Source organism: Zingiber officinale, chromosome 1B, assembly GCF_018446385.1.
Source record: "Zingiber officinale cultivar Zhangliang chromosome 1B, Zo_v1.1, whole genome shotgun sequence".
NCBI classification, from domain to species: Eukaryota; Viridiplantae; Streptophyta; class Magnoliopsida; order Zingiberales; family Zingiberaceae; genus Zingiber; species Zingiber officinale.
Window position 1 is genome coordinate 41,892,854 of NC_055986.1, and position 25,121 is coordinate 41,917,974.

Here is a 25,121-nt window from a genome sequence, read left to right on the forward strand (position 1 = left end):
TTAGTTGCTAGTTTCTCCAAAGATCTTTATTCCAAGTTCCATCCACACACATCTTCATCGCATTGTCCTCCAGCCTCCCCTAATCCATCTTTCCTTTACCTTTATCTGCAATATAAGGAAAAGAAGTATCTGTAAGCTTACGCTTAGTAAGAAACCATCTACCTCACAAAACATGCATACGATGCAATTTATGCTTTCAAAACATGCTATTTGAAATATATGCTGAACATTGCTAAACACGGATTCTAAAACATGGCATAATCACATACAATACATGACATTCAAACTAAGCAGAGAACTATCATGTGAATCCGTAAGAGAACTAAACTGACATAAAAGCTGAGCTGAACTAATATCAAACTAATGTTAAAGCTGCACTGTATTCACATAACTAGTTTGTGAAGTTTGAAAACTATATATCATAAATAGATGAAAATACATAATCATGCTGCTGATGGACCCGACAACTGTACTTGTTGTGCGCGCATCCCTAACTAAACCCGGGGTTGCAAATTCCGAATCTAGTAGGGTCTACTAGGTTATCTAAACCTAGGGACGATTGTGGGAGCCCAACCCAATGGACATCTAGTCCAGTACAGTGCCACTGCTGAAAATAAAATACTAGTTATAGCTGAATTTTTCTTATCTTGCTATTTCTAGGTTATCTGAACCTAGAGCTAGGTTGTCTGAACCTAGAGGCGACTGTGGGAGCCCACCCATTGGACTGTAGTCCCATATAAGCTGTAGTAAAACTGCATGTACTGAATAAATGCTTCTATTGCATTTAGCTAAGCTATTAAAATGCCTGTGGTAGCATTTAACTGAGCTACACATTTTATCAAACATATGGTGTGCACTAGTTCACACCCTACATACTAAAATTCTGCATACGACTTAAACTAATGCGTAAAACCTCAAAAAGAGCTACTTATACTGCAGGTGAGGGGTTTCTTACCTCCTGCTCGAAGTTGCTTACAAATCTAAACGTTAGGTTTCCGGTGGAGAAGATCCCTTCGTTGATCTCCTCGCGTCTACGTGTCCTTCTCGTGGAGAAGAGCGTTCTCGTGCTGAAGTCATCGCTGGAAGGTGCTCCTATGGCCCTTGGAACGAAACCCTAAGTTCCTTGGACTTGGGCGCCGAGAGGGTGAGGGAGAGAGGAGTCGGCGGCATGTGAGGGTTTGAGGGAAAAGTTTTCTCGTTTAGGAAAATAACTATTCCTCACTTAAATTCCCTATTTATATTAAGTGGTTAATTCGCCCAACTTAAATATAACTACAATTGATTCCCTCTTCTTTCAGCACGGCCCTGCTAGGTTCACTTGGTTACTAGGGTTCACCATAAGTCGTAGGACCCAATATGTCTCGAGTTCAATTCCCGCGTAGGCTATTTTACGATTCTATTTATTTTTGCTACTTTCGCTGCTCTAAAAATTCTGTAAAAATATCCTAAAATTCCAGAAAAATACTAGAATATTTCTAATAACTATTTTGAGAATTTTCGGGCATTACAGGAACCCAATATAGGTTCCTTCCTACTGGATTAATTAAAAATTTCTTAGGTATGTATTTCTGTGAAATTTTCCTAATATGACCCTTATGGTATTTAAGGTACCAATTCAATTTACTATATTTTCTAATATATTGAATATTTGGGCATACACGATTTTTAAAATTTTCTATTTCATTTTTCAAGCTTTCATTTTCATTTTTTATTTTATCATAGTCTTCTAATCGACAAGATTTAGCCAGAGTTGACTTTAATTCTTTAGCTTCTTTTTTCTAATTTACAACAATTCTTTGTTAATAATTTAACAAACAAAAATAATTTATTAGGAGGAAGAGATTGTACTTGACTTACCTTATCGATCCTGTGATCCGAAGCTTCCCCTGAAGTACTGCTTTCTTCCTATGTCGCTCCCCCTTCGTCGATGCTTTCGATATTCATTTCGGACGAGCTTGCTTCGTCTCCTTCTCCTTGCTTCGTCTCCTTCTCCTCTCAACCTCTAATGCGGAAGAAGAGGAGAGAAAGAGATTGCGCGGAGCAACCAAACAAAGATACACAAAAAGGAGCAAACATAAGGAAGGAGAAAAAGAAGAGAAAGAAGAAGAGTTATTGTGGTTCGACAACATGTCTATTGTTGGAACAGGTAGGGCCGGCAAGAAGGAAATGATTTTATCTGTCAAAAAGTAAAATAACACCTTTCTCGATCGTTCAACTCAGATTAGCAGCAATAGTATAATTAAAATAAACAACAAGAAAAATAAAGGAAGTGGCGCAGGGTTTACTTGGTTACAACCTAGGTGGTTGTTAATCCAAGGACAAATGAAAGCTCTAAAAAAACTCTTTCAGTGAAGGCGGAGAAACCTCTTACACTCATTAATTGCTCAGACTATTGCTAGGAAAAGAATACAGGAGTTTTGTTGTATTTCCTAGGTGCAAGGGTTTTTTTATAGCCCTTGAAAAATCTTATCCGTGGCTTGAAGGCGCCTTCCATAGGGCTGGAAGGTACCACCAGTGAGGCGCCAAAGGATAAAGCTTTATCCTTTGGCAACGGCTAAAATTAGCCTGGTCGACGGCGCCTTCCATTGGGCTGGAAGGTGTCTTCATACTGTTCATCGAAGGTGCCTTCCACAGTGAAGGTGCGGAGGTGCCTTCAACTCCCTTTGAAGGCCTCTCCAACAGCATTTTTAGTCTTCTTTTGTTCTCCTGCTGTTCCGATTGCCTGGGTGATGTCGACCAACTGAAATAGAACTCACCCAAACTCAATTTCCTACCTTCTTCTCGAGTAAGCTTCCGCTCCGGCTTCTCGTCCCTCCGACCGCTGCGCACGTCCTTCTCGTCCGTCGGTGTACTATTCCATAGCACCTCATCTCTCAGATACACCAAGTTCGTCGGCTCTGTCCCGTGCCGTCCTTCTCGCTAGCCGCGTCTTGCGCTCGACTTCTCGTGCTCCTAAGCTCCTGCACACTTAGACACGGGGTTAAACACCAACAGGACCTAACCTGACTTGGTTGATCACATCAAAACTACTATGGGGTACCAACAATCTCCCCGTTTTCGATGTGATCAAACCTAAGTTAAGTTAGGGTAAAAAAAAATTTATAAATTTTGCAAGTAAAAAAAATTGCAAGTAAGAGAATTTTTTTAAGTAAAATTTTCTAGAAAAAATTTACAAAAAGAATTTTTACTAAAAAAATTTTTCAAGTAAAAACTTTTACCTTTTTGCAAGAAAATTTTTTTGCAAGTACCTTCTAGACTTGTTCTTCCCTACTTCCCTTTTGATCACATTAAAAATGAAGTTCATTTAAAAGTCTAAGAATAAAAATAATAAATCAATAAAAAAAATTCTAATTGTTTTAAAAAGATAAGAATTAATTAAAAAAATATTTTATTAATTTTTAACAGAGAATTAAGGTATTTGTATAACTTTTAAATGCTTAATAGTTAGTCAATTAAATACTTATTTCAATAATTAGCTTCTAGGTTATGGCGAGACACTAGCCCTTCTTAGATATTGGAACAACAACTACTTTTTAGACAAAGTCTCTTAAAGAAATTTAATATTTAATTTACTCTGAAAGCCATAATTTAAAAACATTTAATTCAAATATGATTTTGGAACCCAATATAGGTTCCTTCCTACTGGATTAATTAAAAATTTCTTAGGTATGTATTTATGTGAAATTTTCTTAATATGACCCTTATGGTATTTAAGGTACCAATTCAATTTACTATATTTTCTAATATATTGAATATTTGGGCATACACGATTTTTCAAATTTTCTATTTCATTTTTCAAGCTTTCATTTTCATTTTTTATTTTATCATAGTCTTCTAATCGACAAGATTTAGCTAGAGTTGACTTTAATTCTTTAGCTTCTTTTTTCTAATTTACAACAATTCTTTGTTAATAATTTAACAAACTAAAATAATTTATTAGGAGGAAGAGATTGTACCTGACTTACCTTATCGATCCTATGATCCGAAGCTTCCCCTAAAGTACTGCTTTCTTCCGATGTCGCTCCCCCTTCGTCGATGCTTTCGATACTCATTTCAGACGAGCTTGCTTCGTCTCCTTCTCCTTGGTGACTTGCCACTAGCACAAGTCCGGTGATGACTTCAATTTCTGATCCGGACGACGTTTCGTCCCACGCCGCCTTCATATTCTTGTACTTGTTCACTTGGGTCGATTTCTTATTCTTGCTGTTGTCCTTGTCTTTTAATTTAGGGTCGTTATCTTTCACATTCCCTTCTTCATTGTAGTGGTAGCATCTTATCATTCTTTTTCTACGCTGCACTTGATTAAATATTTTAGTTTTAAATAACTGTTTAAATTTACGTACCATTAGTGTTGTTTCATTATCATCAAAAGAAGATTCTAAATCTTATTTGTTCGTCTTTGCCTTTAAGGCAATGTTATGCTCCTTCTTTGGACCTGCACATCTCATTTCATGGACTTCAAAAGTTAAAAATAATTCTTCTAAAGTAGTTGAATCTTGATCCTTAGATATATAATAAGCATCTACTAGTGATGCTCATTCAGAATTTCTAGGCAATGCATTAAGAGCGTACCTTAGCGAATCTCGGTTACTTATCTTTTCTCTGAGATTCGTGAGTCTAGTGATGAGCTCCTTAATTCTTGAGTAAAGGGTGTAACAGTTTAGCCTTCTTCCAGTTTCATGTTGCTGATCTGGTTTTTTATCAGTTCCCATCTCGCGAGTTTCGCCTCCGAGGTTCCTCCGTGTAGTTCTAGGAATTTCTCCTAGAGCTCCTTCGCAGACTCGTAGGCTCTAATCCGGTTGACTTCTTGTGGCGGTAAGACGCTTAGCAGATGGAACTCTGCTTTGCCTTTTGTCATGAAATCGGTCTGCTCCTTTTTGGTCCAGCGATATTTTTCTTTACCTTCAGGTGCTACAAAACTAAATTCCATTATTATAAGTAAATCAAAATCAGTTTTGAAAAATACCTCCATATTCTTCTTCCAGTTAGCGAAATCCCCCTCGAAGTTCAGTGGGTAGATGCTTGATCTGGCCATCTTATGTAATTCGTTTGACGGTTAGTCCTCTTGAAGAGAACCTGGCTCTGATACCACTTGTTGGAACATGTAGGGCCAGCAAGAGGGAGATGATTTTATATGTCAAAAAGTAAAACAACATCTTTCTCGACCGTTCAACTCATATTAGTAGCAATAGTATAATTAAAATAATCAACAAAAAAATGAAAGAAGAGGTGCAGAGTTTACTTGGTTACAACCTATGTGGTTGTTAATCTAACGACAAATGAAAGCTCTAAAAATCTCCTTTGGTGAAGGCGGAGAAACCTCTTATACTCGTTAATTGCTCAAACTATTGCTAGGAAAAGAATACAAGAGTTGTGTTGTATTTCCTAGGTCCAGGGGTCTTTTTATAGCCCCTAGAAAATCTTATCTGTGGCTCGAAGACGCCTTCCATAGGGTTGTGGCTGGAAGGCGCCTCCAGCGAGGTGCCAAAGGATAATGCTTTATCTTTATCCTTTGGCAACGACTAAAATCAGTCTGGTCGAAGGCGCCTTCCATAGGGCTGGAATGCGCCTTCGTACTGTTCATCGAAGGCGCATGCTAGCCATGGAAGGTGTCTTCCACAGTGAAGGTGCGGAGGTGCCTTCAACTCCCTTTGAAGGTGCCTCCAGCAGCATATTTAGCTTTTTTTTGCTCTCTTGCTGCTCCGATCGCCTGGGTGATGTTGGCCAACGAAATAGGGCTCACCCGAACCCAATTTCCGACCTTCTTCTCGAGCAGGCTTTCGCTCCGGCTTCTCGTCCCTTGGACCGCTGTGCGCGCCCTTCTCGTTCGCCGGTGTACTCTTTCGTAGCACCTCATCCCTCAGATGCACCGAGCCTGTCGACTCTGTCCCGTGCCGTCCTTCTCGCTAGCCACGTCTTCCGCTCGACTTCCCATACTCCTAAGCTCCTGCACACTTAGACATAGGGTTAAACACCAACAGGACCTAACCTGACTTGGTTGATTACATTAAAACTACCACGGGTACCAACACCTATTCCACAAAAACGACCGAAGATTTATTAGAATTCTCTCTATACAAGAGAATCACATTCAACGATTCTTGTGATTATACAATTGGTTTACAACAATCCCTATAAATAGCGCATAAACCCCAAATTTGGTAAAATTGTAACAAAATTTTGTTATGAAAAATCATAATAGAATTATGTTATGAAAAATCGTAACATAATTCTGTTATATAAAATTGTAACAAAATTTTATTACGAAAAATCTTAACAGATTTTTCTTCCATGATATCCATCGCATTGACCTTCATCCAAATATGAGTCACCCGTCAACATTAAGCTTGTTTGATTAGTTACTGAGTTTGATAATACAAATATGTGAGTTCATTTTGAAAGTTTCTTAGTAAATTGATAAGAGTATTATTAATAAACATGGTTCACGAGTATTGTTCATGAATATTATTCACCAACATTGTTTACAAATATTAATGAGTTGAACACATATGTGTTCAAACTTGTTTGTTTAGTCAAACGAGTTATTTAAATTTGTTTATTTAATAAAGTTTGTGTATATTGAACGAACATAAACAAACTCTTATCAAGTCGAATACCAAACTTTTTTATGAACGTTTAGTTCATTTACAGTCATACTCTTAATCTCTCATTAAGGTATATTTTTTTTAAAACATGTAAAACTTGTGTTTATTAGTTTGTTCATTTTTCTGATAAGTAGTTTTTCTCTTGTGTATATCTCTTTTAACTTTAAATTCATATATAAGCATGATTTTTTTTCATATATGAGTAGTTTTGTCCTTATTTTTTTAATAACCTATCGTATTTTACTTGATGTAAGATGAGATGATGATGAATATACTAGTTTTTGAGTAGGATAGGATGTGTTGGATTTGAACTTTTTGTGTTTGTTTTTGTGATGAAATTATTTTTGATCATGTACAATACTTTTTGTTGATAAATGAATGAGTTTGCGAATGTTGAGTGTATATTTGTTAATGTAGCATGGATGATTTTTAATGTTAGATCATTGTTTGTGAATGAGTCTTTAATGTATTGAGGATGTGTTTGTGATGATTTGTCAATGATCTATCAATGTATGTGAATGATGATTTAATGTATTGTGGATGGTTTGTGAATATTGAATGCTGAATGTGTAATGTTGTATCGTGGATGTGTTTGTGAATGATGTATCGTTAGATAGATATATTTGGATGTAAATAGGATTTAAAATGTGAAATAAATGGATGCTCAAAATTTTTGGCAAAAATAATCGTGGATATTTAATTTTCGTCGCTAAATTAGCGACATCCGTCATTGAACTTAGCGACGAAAATTAAATTTTCATTGCTAAATCAATATGCCCATCGCTATATTTAGAGATAGATTATAAATTTTTGTCGCTAAGTATAGCGACAGAAATAAATTTAAATCTCTCGCTAAATGATGTCAGCGCCCTAAAAAAATGAGTTTGAAATATTCAATCATTATATCCATTTAGTGACAAATTAGAGACTGAAATTTCAGTCGTTAATGGGGTTTTTTTATGGTGCCTTGCCACTCTACCATGCTGGGGGCTATATACTTGGTCTTTTTTTAGTTGTCACCAGATATCTAGTTTTTTGAGCCGACTAATTCTGGAGGTGACTGGTTTGATCTAATGAAAGTTTCTCATCGGTGACCAGTGTAAATCAAGAAGCGCTAATAGAGGCTCACTCAAACACTCAACGTTTTTAGGTCCACTTCTCAGTAAAAGGAAAATCCCCTATAATGTGTCATATATGAGATTCAAATCTTAGATCCCTTGGTTATCCGTTGGAAGACCTAATCATTGCACCATTGCCCTAGGGACCTATATACTTAGTCTTTTTTTTCACAAGTATAGGAGGGAGAACTATTAAATGATAAAATTAGAGTCCTTTTAATGATATTTGTTGGTGTAGGAAGCACTAGAATCGAATCTAGGTTTTGATATTATTAAAGGTTCAAACTTAAGTCTTATTGTAATATAATATGTTTACCAAGTGTGTAGACTGAAGGACTTGACGAGTCTAAAGGACCAAACACTCGGCTAAAGTTGAGTTAGGTCAAGAGAACCAGATAATTGGCAAGAAGCCCAGATAGGTCAGAGAGGAGCAGATATCTGGCAGGAAGTCCAGTTGGGCCAGAAAGACCAGACAACTAGCTAGCTGAAGTCCAAATGAGACATCTAGTAAGAAGACCTGGTGGGTTAGGAGATCAGATGTCAAGTGAAGTTATTCTGCAAATGGTAAGTAAAATAAGCAACAGGAGGAGAGAGATCCAGTGAGGACGGGTCCTAGTGGGACTGTAGGCATTAGTCCAACTTAGATCCAACTTTAAAATCTAAATTGAGATCAAGACTAGATTTTGGTCTTGGTTAGACAGGATTTAATTCATAATGTGCTAACTCTGTTTTGCATGTAGTTTTGTTATTTGGACTAATATGTTTTGCAAGAGCTTGAAGCGAAAAATCAAACTTAGATGAATAGTACTCCAAACGCTTCAAGTGAAGAAGGGTGCTCTAGTGAAGGATTGAGGGCGCTTTGGGTGACTGGAGACGGCCCATATCAATAAGGGCACCCCCAAGTGGATAAAACAATGAAGTTCACAAATCGGATTAGCATGGAAGATGCACCTTGGATGAACCGAGGTGCCCCCATGCACTATATTAGGAGTATGCGGCCCAACACTCCATATCAATTCTTCTACAAACTCCAACTCGATTTTGCTGCATCGTCTCCTTGCAACTAATGTGTTGTGACCTTGCTACACAAAATCTACGATCTAACAAGCTTCTACGAAAAGAATCAAAACTACACCGAGGTTCAAGTGTTGGTAACGATTTAAATTAATTGTTATTTTTGTTGCATAAGAAAATGTAGCGTGTTACACCTTCTTTCTTCTTGCATTTGACCCCTCTGCCCAAAGGTTTTTCGGGAGAGAATTTAGTGGATTGCATAAATGAAATGGTCTAAGGAATTATGGATCTTGGAGTAATAATCATGGGGCTATGAATCAAGTAAAGAAAAAAGCGTTCTTACTTTTCATAGTGTGATTCTTATTTTATTTTTCTACTACATACTTATTTTCTAACAAGCTTTAAAAGTTAAAAAGAAAATTTTACAAATGAGATTCACCATTCTATTGTTCGTTTTGATCCTATAATATTATTATAAAAAAGGCAAATATAAAAATGGCGCTCTACATTTAATGAATTATATTAAATAGATGTCTCTTTTATAAAAATTATTAAATGGACGTTGCATCATATATTTTATCTAAAAAATAACCTTATTGAAAATATTATAATATTATAACTTATTTCTAATGTATGCCATTATAAGTTGTTGTAGCTACTATAATGTTATACTTTTAAGGTAGCGTTTGGTTGTGTGATAGGATTATTGAGGGATTATACATTTGCATGATAATAATCTTTTAATGAGAATATTTAGTAAATTATGATAAAATTATTTTTGTTTGGTATGATTTTTATGGTAAGGATAAAAATATGGATTATTAATTATATGACTAAAATATTCCAGTATTAATAATTTTTAGGACAAGGAAAGCATCAAAACAAGGGTAAAAATATCCTTTTAACTAATTATCAAGTTTATTGTTCAATTTGGGATTATTAATACCTTCTTCTAAGTGGGATTGATTTTTCAACTGCTACAGTATTTAATCAGACTCTAAAGTTATCATTGGCTTTTTAAAAAATCAGTCAAACATGAATTTAACTTATAATCCTATCCTAATCCACCGTACCAAATAGGGCCTAAGGTCATTATAGCATTTACGACTAACTATACAACATGTAACAACTAATACAAAATTATTATGGTAACTATTTAGTAGTTGACACAATTGCTATTTAGTAGTTGACACAATTATTATGGTCGTATCCGAATTTTAAATTAATAACAAATAGAATAAAAATCTCAAAAGAGAGAAATTTATAAGAACACTAAAATGAAAGGAGGGTAGGTACAACTAGGGGTGAGAAAAATCTCGGTTAAACCGAACGAACCGAACAAATCGACCGATATTTTAATTTCGGTTCGGTTAATTCGGAATTTCAGTTAATTCGGTTTTATAAATCGGTTATTTCGGGTTAATCGGTTCGGGTTCGGTTTTCACCTTTGTTATTCGGTTAAACCGAAAAAACCGAACTTGAACCGGTTTTAAATCACACGTAAACCGGTAAACCCTAAAATCCCTAATCCTCTCGTCTCGTCTCCCATCTCCGCACGAGTTGCACGATTCCCTCCTTCGCCGCTCACGCAGTCGGCAGTCACGCGACTCACGCTCTTGTTGTCGACTGCTCTCGCCGCCCATCACCTCTGGTCTGCCCTGCTTAGTCCTCCTTCCTCTCGTTGCCGAGCGAGTCCACATCTCCGCCAGTTCTCCAGCCATCCCTCCTTCCTTCTCCGAGCATCTCCTCGGCCCTTCTTGCTCACTGCTCAGCCCTTCCTCCTTTCGCCGCTATCTCCGCCGGTCCTTCTTGCTCACTGCTCAGCAGCCCTCCATCCTCCCATCGCTCTCTCTGTGTTCCTCCCTGCTCACTGCTCAACCCTCCCCTTTCTTGACACTCTCAAGTCTCACCGCCGGCTCATTCCTCCAAACTCCAGAGCTCTCTCATCCTCACACGGTCACACCACAGTAGCCAACAACTGCCCTACGGGCTACGGTGTGGGTAAGTAATACCTACTTTTAACTTACTCAATATTTTGAAATTAGTAATCATTGATTTTGTATGACATATGAATTCTTTGTTGAACTCAAGTATTTAACAGTAGCTAGATTAACATCATACTTAGTCATAAGTTGAATTCATATTTATCTTTCAATTTTAGTTATTTCTATTTTAAACAGTGTTATCACACCATGTAATATTTTGTAAACAGTGTTTGTGAATCATTGAACTGTGATCAGTAATTGTCTGATATCAAGCAAGGAGATTTATCAAATATGGATGTTACTAATAGTTGTTCAACACCACAATCTGAAAGTGGTCCTACTGTGGGAACAAAAACTACTATAGATTCCAAAAGAAAGGCAACCAAAAGAAAAGCAATGAAACCAAGAAGTGAAGTATGGGATCATTTCATAAAGTTTACTAATGATGCATCAGAGATAAAAGCCAAATGCAAATATTGTGATAAAGAATTTTTTTGTGATCCATACAGGAATGGAACAACAAGTTTGAGATCTCATATTACCTCATGTAAAAAACACCCTGATGTTGTTGAAACAATTCAAGCACAATTAAGTTTACAAAGTTCAAGAGAGGGTGAGGTGTCTCTAACTTCTTGGAAATTTGATCAAGATGCATCTAGAAAAGCATTAGCTAGAATGATCATCATGGATGAACTTCCTTTCAAATTTGTAGAAAGAGAAGGATTTAAAACATTTATGGCTATGGTATGTCCAAAGTTTCGAATTCCTTCAAGATGGACGATTGCACATGATTGTGTTGAATTATATACAGTAGAAAGGGAAAAATTGAAAAAATTGTTGCATGATTCAACACAAAGAGTTTGTTTGACCACTGATACATGGACATCGATTCAAAAAATCAACTATATGTGTCTAACAGCTCATTTTATTGATACAAATTGGAATTTACAGAAAAGAATTCTCAATTTTTGTCCAATTACAAGTCACAAAGGAGAGGCTATTAGTTTAGCCATTGAAAATTGCTTGAGAGGTTGGGGAATTGATAGAATTTTCACAATTACAGTTGATAATGCAAGTTCAAATGATGTTGCTATCAATAGTTTCAGAAAAAAGATGACTAATTGGGATTCCACTATTTTGAAGGGAGAATATGTTCATATGAGATGTGTAGCTCATATAATCAATTTGATTGTTTCTGATGGTTTAAAAGATATAAATCAATCTGTGATGAAGGTTAGGAATGCAATTAAATATGTTAAGCAATCCCCCTCTAGATTAAGCAAGTTCAAAGAATGTGTTGAGATTGAAAAAATTGAAAGCAAGAACTCATTATGTTTAGATGTACCAACTAGATGGAACTCAACTTTCTTGATGTTGAATACAGCTCAAAAATTTGAAAGAGCTTTTGATAGGTTTGATGAACAAGAACCATGTTTTAAATTAGATCTTCAATATGTAGAATGGCATACCATTTTGAATGAGAATGGAGAGATGATATTTGATTCAGATGGTAAACCTAAAAGAGAACTGAAGACTTTTGATGGGAAGCCAACAAGTATAGATTGGGCTAATGTTAGACATTTTGCATCTCTACTGCAAGTTTTTTATGAGCTAACATTAAAAGTTTCAGGATCTTTGTATGTCACATCCAATACTTTTGCACATGAGATTAGTTATATTTTTACCATCTTGAAGGAGTGGCAAGAAAGTGATGACCTTGACGTGTATTCAATGGGAATTAAAATGAAAAATAAATTTGACAAGTATTGGGGAGATCCTGAGAAAATGAATAAGTTGCTTTATATTGCGGTGGTGCTTGATCCAAGGCATAAATTGGATTTCGTTGAATTTATGTTGATTGAATTATATGGAGATGAGAAGGGTGAAAGAGTAGGAAAGATAATAAAGGACACTTTATTTGCTTTGTACAAGAATTATAAGGAAAAAATGGAGCCTCAATGTAATACTTCAAGAGTTCCATCTATTTCAGAATCAGTTGACAAGGACAATACTTCAAACAATATGAGTGATTTGAAAAGACAAACAATTATAGCCAAGTATAAGAAACAAAAGTCACAAGTTTTTGGTGATGGCAATATGTCAGAATTAGACAAGTATCTGAATGAAATAGTTGAAGAGTATTGTGATAATTTTGACATTTTGGGATGGTGGAAGCAAAATTGTCACAGATTTCCTATACTTGCTCAAATTGCTCGTGATGTATTAGCCATTCCGATATCAACAGTTGCTTCAGAATCTGCTTTTAGTACTAGTGGTCGGGTACTTGATTGCTTTAGGAGTTCATTGACTCCGAAAGTGGTAGAAAGTCTTATTTGCACTCAAGATTGGCTTCGGTTAAATTTGAAACCACTCAACATCGAAGAAATTTTAGAGGATGTGGAAAAACTTGAAAGTGGTAAGTTTTTCTTTTTAAGAAAAAGATAATTAGATTTTTATTTATAATTATAAACTTATAAAGAATATTGTGATAACTTGTATTTTTTTTATCAGAATTCTCAAAAATTATAGTGGACTCATCTTCTTCGACAACACCGGTGATAAACAATGGTATGTTTAAATATCATATTTTTATTTAAATTGACCTTGAAGCTATCTAATGATGTAAGTGATCATTTTCAATTGTTGTTATCTTGTTCAATAAACATGTGGCAGTACATGTTGATCTTATGCAATTTGATTTATATAATGTAGGTTGATTTGGAAAGGATTGCAGGCACATGGCTATGTTGCATGTTGGGGCTGACCTTGTTGCTTTATGCATTGAAACTGCTCTCCAAATGATGAATTTTTATCTTGATGTAATCAAAACATTGTATGAAGTTTTTTGTATATCTCAAACAAGTAGATGATCTATTAGCCTAGAACCTTTTGTGCTCATTGTAATTTTGCCTAGATTGTCTTGTGCAATCAAAAACACTCACTTGTTAATAGTAATTCTAACTCCTACTCAGCCTTTTTCATAGCATTTTTTTATTTGATAACTCAAGCTTTTAAAAGTTTACTGCTAAGGCAGCATGCTACACAAAGTTAGGTGCTTTGCTTGAAGATTTTAAAGATGCCAAGAAGTTAGGTGCTTTGCTTGAAGGTTTTAAAGATGCCGAGAAGTGCATGTGCTGGATCCATCATTTTCTAAAGGACAAGGAAAGGTGCAATCCAATTCCTTATGAAAGAGTATAGTATTGCAAAGTTCTTACTTTGGCTATGCTATTTTTGTTCTTGATACTAGCAATGGTCTTACTTTTTTTTTATGTTCTGTTTGAGACTAGCAATAATGAAGTTTTGAACGAAAGCATATTGAGTCCAGTCATGGTAATGATGTTTCTAGAAATGGTCTTAATGATGGTAAACTTTTACTTCCTTTGTTTACTATGGATTCATTTTAAGCGTAAGCATGTTATTTATAACAAATGTTTTATTTTTTACTACCACAGTTGATGCCATTTCTGGAAACAGCAGTGGTGATGATCTGAATATGATGGCGCCAATTGCAGTTTCAGACAAAAAGCAGAACAATAATGCTCCAGCTCGGAAGCAGGGAGAAGATGTGAAGGCTGCTGCTGAATTTGCCAAGCACATATCTGGTGCCAACCCAAAAGATGTGAAGGCTGATATAGATAGGGAAAGGAGCAGACGTTCTAGTGGCAAACAGAATTTGAGAGATCGTGATTGGAATGATGATGAGAGTAGCCGTTCAAAAGATGAAAGTAGGGAGAAGATGCATGATAGGAATATTGATCAGGAAAAAGGCAGAGAAGATAAACTAAAAACTGGAAATAAGAAATTATTGGATGCCAAGCAGTTGATTGATATGATTCCAAAAACAAAAGAAGAACTGTTTGTCTATGAAATTAATTGGGATGTTTATGACAAGGTAATGCTTTCTTTTATGAATTTTAATATATGATAGTGTTATGGATTCAAATGTTTTTTTAGTATTGAATGCCATAGCTTAGTGTACTAAGCTGTTGAATTTGTTAGAATGATATTCAGCTAAATGAGATATAGTTCCCTGAAGATTCATAAAAAGGGTTACATTTTTACTGGCATAAAGTTGCTCTTTTTTCTTGTACTATGCTCTCTGCTATTGATAAATGTATACCTTGTCCTTTGCAGCATCACTTGCATGAGAGGATGAGACCTTGGATCTCAAAGAAGATAACTGAGTTCTTTGGAGAAGAGGAGGCCACTTTGGTGGACTACATTGTTTATTAAAGATCACGTACAAGCATCCACAATGCTAGAAATGCTTCAGTCTATATTAGATGATGTGGCAGAAATGTTTGTCCTCAAAACGTGGAGGATGCTGGTTTTTGAAATTAAGAAAGTTGAAACAGGCTTATCAATGAAATCAAAGTCCTAGGCTCCATTTTTTTAAAAAGTATTTCTGTCGTCTTATCATGCCTTCAAATTTCCTTTTGTGCCAAAGGTCAGTGACTGTATTAGGACAAATATTTTGAGAGACCTTGTTATTTGGTATGAATTAATTGTAGCCAATCAAGCATGAGGATTATGGGTTGATTTAAAATGAGGTTTCCTTTTTTTTCTTTCTATTTATTGTTAAATTTTAGTTATATTTGTGGCAAATGAGATTTAATATGTTTTGATTGTCTTGTACTTCATTATACAGTTATGTTATGCTACAATAAAATCAGCCATACTATCCATCATGTATCAGCGTGTCTTTTAAATAACCAACTCAGCTTTTGTATGCCATTGATGTGTCCTTTTTTCTGAATAACTACGCCTAGTTGTACGTCACTTCAATTCTGTATTGCGAAGCATATTTCATTGAAGAAGACTAAAACCACAATATGCACCGTAAAATTACATAGGCAATAATAATGCTCTTCATGGTTGAATTTGATTCTATGATCAAATGAAATCTCGATCGATTCAGTTACAAAAAATAAAGTGTTAGTTTGTTATGAAATTAGAAAAAAAAAATATAAAATCACAAATTCCCCAATTTACGAATACAAGTTAATAACTGGTATTCCAAGTCCAACATTTTAAATGCTAAGCCTTGTGGTTATGGTGCAGTCCTCCAATGATGCGATCTAAGTTATTATAAATGATTTCTCATTAATTTTGTGAGAAATCCGGCCTATTCGGTTAATTCGGTTGAAAACCGAATTAACCGATTTTTAATCGGTTCGGTTTGTTCGGGTTTTAATGAGTAATTCGGTCGGTTCGGTTTTGTTTTAAAAATTCGGTTTATTCGGGTTCGGTTTATTCGGTTCGGTTCGGTTCGGTTTTAACCGAATACTCACCCCTAGGTACAACGGGAATCTACTGTGTAATTTTGATGTTGAAAAATCTGCATTGCGCCGTCAGTGAAATACCGAATGTAACAACTTCGACAATTTATGAAAAGGCATACTTAAATTTTTAAATTTATCAAAAAAAAAAAATATATATTACTTTAGTATTTATAAAGTATTTATCAAATGACATATCTTTTTATAATGTCTTCTTATTCTACCCTCTGGACAAATTTAATTGATTTTCTTTTTTTTTTTCTTTGTCATTTCCCTACATTCTCTTTCCTAGTATTTTCTCTTTCCTTTTTTTTTTCTTCTCTTTGTTTTTCTTTTTTTTTTTTCAATTCTTTTCTCAAACATGTTATAAGAGATCAACCCACGTTGGACTTGATATCTCTTCATATCAGGCCCACATTGGGCCTGATATGGAGAGATATCAGGCCTAACAACAGGGAAAAAAATAAAAAAGAAAAAAAAGAGAGATTTAGATTTTTCAACACCTCTAGTCCACAACTAGAAATACCGAAAATAATAATGGAGAGCATATTTAGACTCCTTACAATTTTAGAAATCTACAGGATCTGAAATGATTACAATTTGAGGTTTCTAAATCGATCAGTGAGTTTTGACCGAAACTCACATATAGACCTAGAGAGCTCCGATTGCACCGATTTCAGTTCTTATGAATTTTTAAAATTACAAGAAGTCTAAATATGCTCTCCATTATTATTTTTGACATTCCTAATGGTGAACCAGAGGTTTTGACTAACATAAATCTGTCGTTCTTTTTTTTTTCCTTTTTTTTTATTATTTGGCCTGATATCTCCCATATCAGGCCCAATGTGTGCCTGATATGGGAGATATCAGGATTAATAACAAAAAATAAATAAATAAATAAATAAAGAGAGATTTAGGTTTTTTAAAACCTCTGGTTCACCACTAGAAATGCCGAAAATAATAATGAAGAGCATATTTGGACTCCTTGTAATTTTAGAAATCTACAGGAACTGAAATGGGTGCAATCGGAGCTCTCTAGGTCCATCAGTGGATTTCGATCAAAACCCACTGATGGACTTAGAGAGCTCCGATTGCACCCATTTCAGTTTCTGTGGATTTCTAATATTACAATGAGTTAAAATATGGTATCTATTATTTATTTCAACTTCTAAAAGATGTTAAAATATAATAAGAAAGAATCAGCAAAACAATCCCTATACATTTTATGTTTTTCAAAACCTCTGGTCCACCACTAGGAATGCAAAAAATAACAATGGAGAGCATATTTGAACTCCTTGTAAAATTAGAAATCCACAGAAACTGAAATGGGTGCAATCGAAGCTCTCTAGGTCTAAATCTCTCTTTCTTTCTTTCTTTTTTTTTTTCTTTTTTTTTTGTTATTAGGCCTGATATCCTCCCATATCAGGCCCAACGTGGACCTGATATGGGAGATATCAAGTCTAATAACAAAAAAAATGAAAAAAAATTTGAGATTTAGGTTTTTCAAAACCTCTGGTCCACCACTAGGAATGCCGAAAATAATAATGAAAAGCATATGTGGACTCCTTGCAATTTTAGAAATCCACAGGAACTGAAATGGGTGCAATCGGAGTTCTCTAGGTCCATCAGTGAGTTTCGGTCAAAACCCACTGATGGACCTAGAGAGATTCGATTACACTCATTTCAGTTTCAATGGAATTCTAATGTTGTAAGGAGTTAAAATATGCTATCTATTATTTATTTTAACTTCTAAAAGATGTCAAAATATAATAAGAAATAATCAACAAAACATTCCCCATACGTTTTAGGTTTTTCAAAACTTCTGGTCCACCACTAGGAATGCCGAAAATAATAATGGAGAGCATATTTGGACTCTTTACAATTTTAGAAATTCACAGGAACTGAAATGAGTGCAATCGGAGCTCTCTAGGTCCATTAGTGGGTTTTGACCGAAACCCACTGATGGACCTAAAGAGCCCCGATTGCACTCATTTCAATTCCTGTGGATTTCTAAAATTGCAAGGAGTCCAAATATACTCTTCATTATTATTTTCGGCATTCCTAGTGGTGAACCAGAGGTTTTGAAAAACCTAAATCTCTCTTTATTTATTTATTTATTTATTTATTTTCTTTTTTTTATTAGGTCTGATATGAGGAGATATCATGCCCACATTGTGCCTGATATGAAGAGATATCAGGCCCAACGTGAGTCTAATATCTCTTAATATCAGGCTAAATAACAAAAAAAGGAAAAAAAAGAACGACAGATTTAGGGTTTTCAAAACTTTTGGTCCACCATTAGGATTGCCAAAAATAATAATGGAGAGGATATTTAGACTCCTTGCAATTTTGGAAATCCACGGGAACTGAAATGGTTGCAATCGGAGCTCTCTAGGTCCATCAATGAGTTTAGGTCAAAATCTACTGATCGACTTAGAGACCTCAGATTGCAATCATTTCAGATCCTGTAGATTTCGAAAATAGCAAGGAGTCTAAATATACTCTCTATTGTTATTTTCGGTATTTCTAATAGTGGATCAAAGGTGTTGAAAAATCTAAATCTCTCTTTTTTTTCTTTTTTGTTTTTTTCCCCTATTGTTAAGCCTGATATCTCTCCACATCAGGCTCACATTGGGCCTGATATGGAGAGATATAAGGTCCAACGTGGGTTTGATCTCTTATAACATATTTGAGGAAAAATTGAAAAAAAAAAAAAAAAAAAAAACAAAGAGAAGATAAAAAAGAAGAAGGAAAGAAAAGATATGTTGCATGCATAGTAGGAAAGAGAAGAGAGAGAAATGATAAAAAAAAAATTTATTAAATTTGTCAAGAGCATATAATAGAAAGATCATTGTAAAAAATACGTCATTTAATAAATGTTAAATTAGTATATTTCTTTGATAAATTTAAAAATCTAACAATACCTTTTGATAAATTACCGTAACAACTTTGTTGACTGTTGCTTAGGTTTGAACACATGCAATGTTTTCGTAAATCAGTGTCATCATCACTAGGCTTCAGGCTAGATTCCGAGATGAATAAATAACTACAAAAACAAAAAGCAAAGCGCACACTGCACCCTTTGTACTTAGATTTGATGGTTTAGCAGGGAGTCTTTCGAACTCGAAAAACAATTGTCCTTGCAATACTTTTTTTTTTTTTTTGCTTTTTCTTTTATTTTCTTTTGAAGATTGTCACGATGCCTCCGATTTCCGGCGGTGGGCTTTGGTACCGGTGTGTTTATGATTAATGGCGCTTGAATTTGCTAACAACATTAGATTAATTTAAAATTTCCTAGAATTTATTTAAATATGGATTTATTTTGCAAATAAAGAATGACATTACTTTAACCAACAAAAACCATCATTAATGATGAAATTAGAGACAGAATTAATATTTCATTTCTAATGTTCATCAGAGATAGAACTTAAAGTTCCATTTCTAAATAGAAACAAAACTAAATAGCGACAAATTTTATATTCCGTTGTTAATTATCATTATGATATTTAAATATTATAGATGAGCATTTATTTATATCTCTATATTAGAGACAAAATTTAAATTTTGTCTCTAAAATAACAACGGAAAACATTTTCTATCACTAATATTAGGATCAAAATTAGGGCTAGACCTCGATCTCGTAAACTCTTTTCGTGTTCTCGATCTCTCTAGCGAAATCTCTGGCGACTATGCCCTCTCCAATTTTTGACATCCCCTATAATCTCCGGCATCTTCGACGCCCTCTCCTTGATCTCAATATGATCTACTCCCTTCCCTCTCCTCTCGTTTTTAACTCTAATGATGGCGAGCTTGGCTGGCCATGAACTCACGGTCGCGAGCTTGGTCGCCAGTGAGTTTGCGGCCGTGAGTTAGGCCGGTCGTGAGCTCGCTACTGCGAACTTGGCCCTAAGCTCACAACCGTGAGCTCATGACCGAGAACTTGGTTGACCGTGAGCTCGCGTCTGAGAACTTGGCCAACTACGAGCTTAGTCGATTATATCTGCCTTGGTCGTGAGGCCTTGGCCGGCGGTAGCCTCAGGCCGGCCATGGCCTCAGGCCGGCCATGGCCTCAAATCGGCTGTGATGTCAGTCTTGGCCATAAAGTGTTGCTTAGTATATCAAATCTACTCATGGCCGCGCAACGAGCGTCGCTTAGCATATCAAATAAATAAATATATATATATTTGATATGCTAAGTGATGCTTGCTGCGCGCGACCATGAGCGAAATCCGACGTGGGTGATCTAACACTATCAAAATTTAATTTTTTTAATCTCGCACTCTCTCTCATCTACATGGAACAATTATTCTCTCTTTCCTCTTAAATTAAATAAATAATTTTCTATCTTTTTCTTAAATTGAAATAAAATTCTCGCTTCTCTCTCCTATAATTGCATGCAACCATCACTCTTGTGTTAATTTTTAAAGGTGGTGTGGCTGCTACAATGTATAGCAGCTGCTACACAATAACTGCTATATATTGTAGTAACTATTATATAATAACTGCTACAACATAGTAGCTGTTACACATTGTAGTATCTGCTACACGTTGTAGCAGCTATTGCACAATAACTGCTACACATTGTAGCAGCTACTAGACAATAACTACTATAACATAGTAGCTGCTACAGTAGCAGTTGTTACACAATAAATGTTGCAACATAGTAGTTGTTACTGTAGTAGCTACTGTACTATTGTCGTAGCTATTGCACCATTGTAGCAGCTATTATTGTAGCAGCTACTGTACTGTTGTAGCAACTACTACACCATTGTAATAGCTACTACACAATAACTACCAACGGAAAAATAACATTTTGTCGATAACTAGCCATAGAATCACTATTTCATCATAAAATCAGTGATTTCGCACATTAATTAATTTTGATAATCAACAACGGAATCATGTTTTTCATCAGTGAACAATGATAGAATAGTTCTTTCGTTGTAAACTTCGTAGTTAATATAATGACAAAAAATAATGATTTCGTCACTAGTTAACAATGGAACTATATGTTTCATCATTAGTATTAACGATGGAAATGAAGTTTCCTTCACTATATTAACTACGGATTTTACACTTCTGTTGCTACTTACAACGACCATTATTCCATCGTTATGCCGAAGCTATGGACATATAGCGACCGAAATTTCTATCTTTATATAGAAGCGATTTTTTTTTATAGTGACAATATGCAACTTCAAATCAACAAAGAGAAACAACATTGGAGGCAAGTGTTAACAAAAAAATCTCCACTGTGAAAACACTTAGTAAAAAATGTTAGAACCTCAAGGTTGTTTTGGTGTGATCAACAAGTTAAGTTAGGTCCTGTATGTTTTTAACCTTGTCTCTAAGTGTGCAGGAGCTTAGGAGCACAGATAATCGAGCGGAAGACGCAGCTAGCGAAAAGGATGACACGCAGTGCATCCGAGGGATGAGGCGCTGCGGAAGAGTACACCGGTGGACGAGAAGGAAGCGTGCGGTGGTTCCGAGGGACGAGAAGCCGGAGTGGAAGACTGCTCGAGGAGTAAGAGACACAGCTAGCGAGAAGGTCGGCAGGGGTGCGACTGAGGGACGAAGACTGCGGATGAGTATGCTGGAGGACGAAAATGAAGCACGCAGCAATTCCGAGGGACGAGAAGCCTGAGCGGAAGCCTGCTCGAGAAGACCAGAAGTTGGGTTCAGGTGAGCCCTATTCCAGATGGTAGAGATCACCCAAGTGAGCGGAATACTCGGACAGAGGCGAACGGAGCCAGAGCAGAAGACCTGGACTGCAAAAAGTCAACAAGGTTGACTTTCCCAGCCGGGGCGCCGGAACAGTCCGAGCCGCCCGGAACTGATCGGGGCTCCCGGAACCGTTCCGGGCACCCGTAGTTGACTTTTTGACCAGATCACGTCAATCGCGATCTGAACGTTCGGGGATAAAGTTTTATCCCCCCTATGATGCCCGGAACCCCTTCGGAGCGCATCGACCAAGGCTATAAATAAAGTTTTGGTCCAGAAGCTTTCAATCAACTCAGAAATTGTAATTCCAATACTTGTGTGCTTCTTTTAGAATTTAGCTTCTTTCTTTTTGCACGCTCATCGTTGTAAGAGGCTTCTCCGCCTGAAGGAGACATTTTACTGTGACATCTTTCTTGGATTAACAACTTCTCCGGTTGTAACTAAGTAAATCTCTGTGTGCCTCGTCTTTTCAGTGTTAATTTATTGCTTTCTTAATTTCTGCAAGTGTTAGTTTAAGAAAGTTCGAGAAAGGTTTTTCTTTTTTGTTTACAGGCTATTCAACTCCGCTTCTAGCCGGTCGCCGCGATCCAACAAGTGGTATCAGAACAAAGGTGCTACAGGAGAACTAACCGCCGAACAAAACAACGATATAATGGCCGAACCAAGCATCTACCCGCCGAAGTTCAAAGGGGAATTCGCTAGCTGGAAAAAGCGAATACAGGTATTCTTTAAAACTAAATTTTATTTAATGTTATTTATGGAATTCTGTTTTACAGCACCGGAAGGTAAGGAGAAATACCACTGGATGAAAAAGGAGCAGGCTGACTATGTGGCAAACGGCAAAGCTGAGTACCATCTACTAACTGTTCTTCTACCACAAGAAGTCAACCGGATCGGCAACTACGACTCCGCGACGGAACTTTGGGAGAAGTTCCTTGAATTACACGAAGGAACGTCCGAAGCAAAGCTCACAAAACGGGATTTACTCCGCAACCAGCTCACCAGCCTGTGACTTGGGGAAGACGAGACAGTTGTGCATCTACACTCAAGGATAAAGGAAATCATCACCGAACATTCGAATCTCGGAGAGACGGTAAGTATCCGACATTCGCTAAGTTACACACTAAACTCCTTTCCTAGAAATTCAAAGTGGGCGTCACTAGTAGATGTCTTTTATATTTCAAAAGACTTAGAAAAAAATTACATTAGAAGAATTCTTTTCTACATTTAAAGTGCACGAATCAAGATGTGCAGGTATGAAGGAGCCCAAGAATAACATCGCCTTCAAAGCATCAAGAGACGAACTTCAGTCGGAGTCTTCTCTTGACGACGAGGAAATGGTAATGATGGTAAGACGATTCAAGAAATTATGTAAGTCTAGAACTACTAATCATTCGCAGAATATAAAGGAAAGGATCATCCGCTGCTACCACTGCGACGAAAAAGGGCACATCAAGGACAACTGCTCCAAGCTAAAGAACAAGGACAAAGATAAAGGTAAGAAGCCTGTTCAAAAATGCAAAGCATTAAAAGCGACATGGGACGATACGTCGTCTGAATCGGAAGTCAAAGCTTTCTCCGGACTTGCACTAATGGCAAGTCATCAAGACAACGACTGCAAGTCAAGCTCTTCCAAAATGAGCATCGAGATCATCGATGAAGGGGGAGCCACGTCGGAAGATAGCAGCAGTTCAGGAGGAGACACGGACAACGAGATCGACAAGGTAAGTCAGATACGATCTCTTCCTCCCGATAAACTCTTTAAATTCATTAAATTATTAACAAAAGATTGCTGCAAATTAGAAAAAGAAAATAAAATTTTAAAAATAATACTAGCTAAATCTTGCCCTCTAGAAGATTTAGACAAATCAAAATTAGAAAATTAAAAATTAAAATCAGAAAATAATAATTTGAAAATGCAAATAGATAGTCTAAAAAATCATGCATATTCAAATAAAATATATTTTAAAAAATACAATAATTTAAATTGGTATTTTCAATATCATAAGGGACAGATTAGAAATATTTCAAAGAAAAATGTCCCTAAGAAATTTCTAGTCAAATCAATAGGTTGGAACCTATATTGGGTTCCAAAGTCTTGTTTAACTTAAATTTTTAATCAGATTTAGAGCTTTCAGCGAGAAACTTAGACATTAAAATTTCTCTATGAGACGTTGTCTAAGAAAGTGGTTGTTCCTCCAATAATCAAGAAGGCCTAGAGCCTCGTCATGACCTGGAAGCCAAAATATTGAAATAAAATGTTTAATTAACTTTCTGATAAAAAATTAAGATTAAAATTTAATAATACTTTAAAAAGTTCTTTTTAACATTTTTTTAAAAATTTCTTTGGATTTTTTTTTGTAAAACTTTTTAATATAAGTTAAAAGTTTTTCTGAAATTTATGCTTAAAATCTTTACTTAGAAAACTTTTCAAAATTTTTGCAAAATTTCTTAAGTCAGAATTTTTTAAAATTCAATTACTTAAAGCATTACGTAGAAATTTTTTATATACTTTCCTTAGAAAATTTTCTAACCTAGAAAGCTTTACTTAGAAATTGTTTAACTTAGAACACTTTTTTTCTGAAAATTATTGCAAATTCTCTAACTTAGAATTTATTCAACTTAGAATTTTTTTAAGAAAGTTAGAAATTTTTTTTTAACCCTTAGATTTTTCTCGGAACCCCATTTTTTATGTGATCAAAGGGGGAGAAGGAAATTATAAGTCTAGGGGGAGGTAGACTAATTTTTCTATCTTTTTACACTTAATTACAAATTTAATTAGTTTATTTTCATGTCTATTGTTACCCTAGCTTAACTTAGGTTGCTCACATCAAAAAGGGGGAGATTGTTGGAACCTCAAAGTTGTTTTGGTGTGATCAACAAGTTAAGTTAGGTTCTATGTGTTTGTAACCTTGTGTCTAAGTGTGTAGGAGCATAGGAGCACAGGTAGTCGAGCGGAAGACACAGCTAGCGAGAAGGATGGCACGCGGTACGTCCGAGGGACGAGGCGCTACGGAAGAGTACACCGACGGACGAGAAGGAAGCGTGCGATGGTTCTGAGGGATGAGAACCCGGAGCGGAAGACTACTCGAAGAGCAAGAGATGCAGCTAGCAAGAAGGTCGGCATGGGGTGCGACCGAGGGACGAAGACTGCGGATGAGTATGATGGCGGACGAGAAGGAAGCACGCGGTGATTCCGAGGGACAAGAAGTCGGAGCGGAAGCCTGCTCGAGAAGACCGGAAGTTGGGTTCGGGTGAGCCCTATTCCGGATGGCAGAGATCACCTAAGCGAGCGAAAGACTCGGATTAAGGCGAACGGAGCTGGAGCAAAAGACCCGGGCTGAAAAAGTCAACGGGGTTGACATTCTCAGCTGGGGTACCCGGAACCCTTCCGGGCGC

The 25,121-nt window shown here is 36.1% G+C and overlaps 2 protein-coding genes across 2 annotated transcripts; both read left to right on the plus strand.

Annotated features, from left to right (window-relative positions):
• The first annotated feature begins 11,013 nt into the window (after window positions 1-11,013).
• Window positions 11,014-14,213, plus strand: LOC122038075 (zinc finger BED domain-containing protein RICESLEEPER 2-like). Its single transcript, XM_042597650.1, has 7 exons — window positions 11,014-11,466; window positions 11,674-13,138; window positions 13,234-13,290; window positions 13,396-13,430; window positions 13,741-13,889; window positions 14,010-14,085; window positions 14,175-14,213. Exons 1-7 carry the CDS (start codon window positions 11,014-11,016, stop codon window positions 14,211-14,213), a joined length of 2,274 nt encoding a protein of 757 aa, XP_042453584.1.
• On the plus strand, window positions 13,760-15,291 carry LOC122055673 (RNA-binding protein 25-like). The gene is made up of 4 exons (XM_042617218.1): window positions 13,760-13,889; window positions 14,010-14,085; window positions 14,175-14,614; window positions 14,857-15,291. The coding sequence occupies exons 3-4, from the start codon at window positions 14,216-14,218 to the stop codon at window positions 14,953-14,955; spliced, it is 498 nt and encodes a 165-aa protein (XP_042473152.1). The 5' UTR covers window positions 13,760-13,889; window positions 14,010-14,085; window positions 14,175-14,215; the 3' UTR covers window positions 14,956-15,291.
• Window positions 15,292-25,121: the final 9,830 nt, after the last annotated feature.

What these genes read in the sequence shown, in the direction of transcription:
- LOC122038075 (XM_042597650.1), top strand. Translation starts at nt 11,014, where the DNA reads ATGGATGTTACTAATAGTTGTTCAACACCACAATCTGAAAGTGGTCCT. An exon ending in TTAAAACATTTATGGCTATG is followed by an intron (nt 11,467 to 11,673) that starts GTATGTCCAAAG and finishes TGGAATTTACAG; the next exon opens with AAAAGAATTCTCAATTTTTG. An exon ending in TGTGGAAAAACTTGAAAGTG is followed by an intron (nt 13,139 to 13,233) that starts GTAAGTTTTTCT and finishes TTTTTTTATCAG; the next exon opens with AATTCTCAAAAATTATAGTG.
- LOC122055673 (XM_042617218.1), top strand. Translation starts at nt 14,216, where the DNA reads ATGATGGCGCCAATTGCAGTTTCAGACAAAAAGCAGAACAATAATGCT. An exon ending in ATTGGGATGTTTATGACAAG is followed by an intron (nt 14,615 to 14,856) that starts GTAATGCTTTCT and finishes TGTCCTTTGCAG; the next exon opens with CATCACTTGCATGAGAGGAT.